The sequence below is a fragment of the Atractosteus spatula genome, chromosome 6 (genome assembly GCF_055471065.1).
Source record: "Atractosteus spatula isolate fAtrSpa1 chromosome 6, fAtrSpa1.hap1, whole genome shotgun sequence".
Lineage (NCBI taxonomy): Eukaryota > Metazoa > Chordata > Actinopteri > Semionotiformes > Lepisosteidae > Atractosteus > Atractosteus spatula.
Window position 1 is genome coordinate 60,249,659 of NC_142711.1, and position 4,514 is coordinate 60,254,172.

Genomic DNA, 4,514 nt, shown 5'->3' on the forward strand with positions numbered 1-4,514 from the left:
AATATTTAGCCTACAGACCTACGCTTTAAATGCTAAATGCTTATAGATGATAACATGCAGTAGATGGCTTGCAAAAAAACAACATTTGTTAGGTCGTACAATTCGATGCTTTTCATCTGATGACTCAATTCACCGTGTCTGGGCTCATCAAAAACAACAACCCGTGTTGCATGAGGTTATACGATAGTTTTGTCCTGGTTTGTTAGTTTTACGATAATTACAATTCCTTTTTCTTCTTCATATAATCCATTTCTGCTACTTGTACGGTATAACACACAGCGAACAATAAATACACAGTATAAAACTGGAACTTGCCCCACATATGTTTCTTTAGTCACTGGCAGTAGCTCATCGGGTGAACGGAGACGTCTAAGAGTTTAATTACTTGCAAACAACTCATGAAATACAAATGGTTTATCATCTCTTAGGTTTCGGCCACGGAGACTGTATTGAGGACTACAGTACATATTTCCACTACGGCTACACAACAGTGTATCCACCATGTAATCATAAAAAAAATCGAGAAGTTCTATATAAATGTATAATATGAACTATACGACCGATATGGTATATACGAGCATTTGGGCAAGAGGCCTTGCTAAACTTAATGTAACTTAATGTAGCTTCATACATAGCTTTAATAATAAAATAATAAGGAGAAGGAGAACGCTTAAATAAATAAAAAACTCAGATACTATGATGTTGTTGCGTTTTTGGTAATGCTATAATAATAATAATAATAATAATAATAATAATAATTTACCGAAAACGATCGTTATTTCTAAAAACTTTTATTAAGGATCCAAAGGCGAATTACTCGATCCTCTGCTGAGAATTATAAAATGCAGACATTTTTCAATAGTTTTTTTTTTTAGCGGGCAAGATATTAATCGACTTGATCATTACGCACACTGGATGTTGTTGTTTTTTTTTTACGTTTCATGAAGATGTGTATACTTTCTAAAACAGACTTATATAACAAAGGTGGAAACCGGTGTTTTGCTGACTGAAATTATGTTTTTTTTAAGCTGCCCTATTTTAACTTGCTGAGGTTACTTTAAGTAAAGCCACCATTTTCAAACAGAATGAAAAATGAAAGTAACAGCTTAATTGAGCGACAGCCTGTTATAAAGTTGACGAAAAACATTGATTTTTAATATTCATTATAAGTGAACCCAATAATGTTCTAAATAGTGCTGTAGCAATGCCTCCATCACAGCCTTGTATCGTACAGTGTGTTAGTCCAGTTGTAGTGCTCTTTGCGGCGCATTGTGCTAAGTGGGCCTACTTAAACTGCTGCTGCATTTCACAACCGTTACGTAGAACCTCTTAAAAGAAATTCAGTGATTTACATGTAAATGTTAACTTAATAAACACTAATACATATATATATATAAAAGAATTAATTGGGCATTATTAAACTACAAATTATTTTCCCCAGTATCTGTAAATGCTTCACCACAGAGGCGAATAATCCCAGAAAAAACAACGCAGATTTACTGTAATAGTAGATAAAACCCTTTCTTCGAGCACAGGATTTCTAAATTTACTTAGACCTTTGAGCAGAATCTAGTTATTTTAACTTTGCGTTTTAAACGCGTTGCCTCTGTGCTAAGAAATAGATGCATTTCAGAGAAAGGGGAGAGTTAAGGTACTTATTGCCAACGGCCTGACGTTTACAGAATTAGTAGAGCGTCATCATACTCGCTATTGTCAAGGACATACACTGAGGTGTTTTTTCCTTCAAATTTGCTTTGGTTCTTCCAAATTACTTGCCTACTCCACACTCTCAACACAACAACATGTGCTGATGGTACTCTAAGAAATCAGGCATAGGTATATCTCAAATAGAATGGCAATTTATTAAACAAACAATGCAATGCCTTCAGAATACTCTCAACAAATAAGGACAAAAAAATCGAAAGAATAAGGCGATATACAGGTTACCTTTTTATAATGGAACATTTCTGAACAGTTAAGGCAGTTCAATTTAGAAACACTTTCCGGTGTTTGGTCCAGACATCCAACTAAAAATTTTAAAAATAAATTACTATATGCAATTTACATTTAATAACAAGTCCGTGAAAGCCTGACATATAAATTTAACATAATCTTTAAAAAAAACAGCTCTCAAAAGCGAGAAGAAACTTACGTGTTATTTGGAGTAACACTGTCCTTTACAAACCAAGATATGCTTTCTGCCTCTCAGTATAAATTTGAGTCCTTTTTTTTACGGAGGCCAATGTGTTAAGAATCTTTGGATTATTAAAAAAAAAAAGAAAATGAAAAGAAAGAAAGAAAAGTTTTTTTTTTAAAAAAAGGTTTTGGTCAGAATTTGCTGCAGTCATACACAAATGCCCCCGAGGTGCGGTAGATCGACTGGCTGGAAGGAAAAGACATTTGACAACTGTTATTCCCGTTCACCGGCGAGTTATTCAAACCAATTCTCTGCGATTCAAACATCTCTCGCACCGAGTGGAAGTTCTGTTGCTGCCCGGGGTAGGCGGCAGTGGCCAGGTGGCTCAGATCCCCTGCTTGGTTCAAGTACCACGAAGCGAGCCGTCCTTGGTGGGGGTGGTGGCTGTCCTGACCCGAGTTTAGGTTACCATGGGTCAGCGAAGAAGTGGTGGTTGTGATGGAATAATCTGGTAAGGTTTCGTCCACGGTGGTCGTAGGGGCCAGGTGCCCGGATCGATCCCCAGCATACAAACTCATAGCTTGCATGTTGCAGTGGTAAGTCGCGCCGGTGTTCGTGGTTGTGGAAATGACGTTCTGGCTGCAAGGCGAACTATAGATTGACGTCTGGCTCGGAGAATAGTTTAGCGACAAAGACGGGGTTATACCTGTCCTGGACGAGGCGACGAGGCTGGAGGAGAGCTCTGTCGCGCCCTGGGGTGACCCTCTCAGGGATGTCATGATGTTGTCTACGCTGAATCCCTGGGTCGGGGCCTGGCTGTGGTGGTGATGGTCGGAGTTCTCCAGGCTGATGGATCGGTTTGACGGGATGCTGTGGGGACTGCCCGTGGACATGCTGCTGCTGCTGCTGTCGGGGCTCTCGATTTTGGGCACAGTGCTGAGACTAGGAGACACCGCCTGGGGAGGCGTTGACGTCCCGTTTTCGGTTTTTATATCTTGGATTCTCACAGGCTGGGAGCCCGGCACGGACTGCTCCTGCTCCCGTCCCTGTTGCTTGGACGTCGGCTCCTTAATCTGCCGGTCCCTCTCCTCCTTATCCTTCAAGGCGTCCTTCTTTTTGAAGCGCCTCCTTCGCCTCAGGAAGCTGCCGTTCTCGAACATGTTGTAGGAGTCGGGGTCCAGAGTCCAGTAGCTGCCCTTACCGGGCTTTTTGTCGTCACGGGGAACTTTGACAAAGCACTCATTGAGGGACAGGTTGTGCCTAATACTGTTTTGCCAGCCTTGTTTATTGTCTCTGTAAAACGGAAACCTTTCCATTATGAACTGATAGATCCCGTTCAGGGTCACCTTCTTGTCCGGAGAGTTCTGGATAGCCATAGTGATGAGGGCGATGTAACTGTACGGCGGCTTAACCATATCCTTGGGTTGAGGTTGCGGCGTGTAAGGTCCATAAGCCCGAGCCATGCTAGCAGGGTACTGGTCGTGAGCCGGATGGGAGTACATGCTCATAGGGGTTGGCATCCCTGTGTATCCCCCACCGGCAGCTCTGTAATAACTCTGGTCGCTGCTAATGTAGGGCACAACGCCCAGCGAGTTCGGGCTCGATACAGAATAGCGCGCCTGCATTTCTTCTCTCCCCAGTAGTCCCACGCTGCAGCTCAGAACGACAAACTTCCCAGCGTCAGTAGCTTGTACACTTCCAGTTTTCGGTCGATTTTGTTTTGTATTCAAAGCCAAGCTCCTGTTTTGTCAGCGAGGAAACCGGGAAAGCGTATAGTCTCAGATCTTGAGGGCGATTTCAGCTGTTGCCGCCGCTGTCTGCTGAAGAGAACATTGGAAAACTTCTGAACTTTGAGCATCCGTCACTAGAGAGGACTTTTTTACGCAGTTACATTTTTCTTTCTGCTGACTGCGAAGCTCCTCCCAAAACGCCTCTGGTGTCCAATTGAAGGCTTGGCCTGACTCTGGAAAAGCTGTAGCAACGCTGACTGCTCCTGGCCACACACACTCTTCAGAAAAACGAGAAGAGGTGTTGGTAACTCCCAGCCCACTTGAGCTAGCACCAAATCTCCAAAGTGAATCTGCACTCCGCAAACGCACCCCCGCTTCACAAGGCAATCTCTAATTAAATAACATCTTATTAAAATGTCTCTGTTTGGCAGTAGTAAGACGTGGAGAACTTAAACATTTTAACGTCCACTTCCACCATCTGAGAGATAGGTTATAAAATTGATTATGAAGTTCAACTTTACGCGACATTTTCAAGTTTTCATTGTTCAGTCTACTCAATTGAATACCCAAAGTAATTTTATACTGTTTCATGTTTCACTTGATGAATTGTAGTTTGTGCTAAAGTCTATGAATAATAAGGAAAATTG

The 4,514-nt window shown here is 41.9% G+C and overlaps 1 protein-coding gene across 1 annotated transcript; it reads right to left on the reverse strand.

Moving 5' to 3' along the window:
- Positions 1 to 1,837: 1,837 nt before the first annotated feature.
- On the reverse strand, positions 1,838 to 3,998 carry LOC148833122 (forkhead box C1-A-like). The gene has a single exon (XM_088919575.1). It carries the CDS (start codon positions 3,760 to 3,762, stop codon positions 2,329 to 2,331), a length of 1,434 nt encoding a protein of 477 aa, XP_088775701.1. The 5' UTR covers positions 3,763 to 3,998; the 3' UTR covers positions 1,838 to 2,328.
- Between the last annotated feature and the right edge of the window lie 516 nt (positions 3,999 to 4,514).

Bases quoted from the DNA above. Each gene is read 5' to 3' on its own strand.
- LOC148833122 (XM_088919575.1), bottom strand. From the start codon at position 3,762: ATGCAGGCGCGCTATTCTGTATCGAGCCCGAACTCGCTGGGCGTTGTG.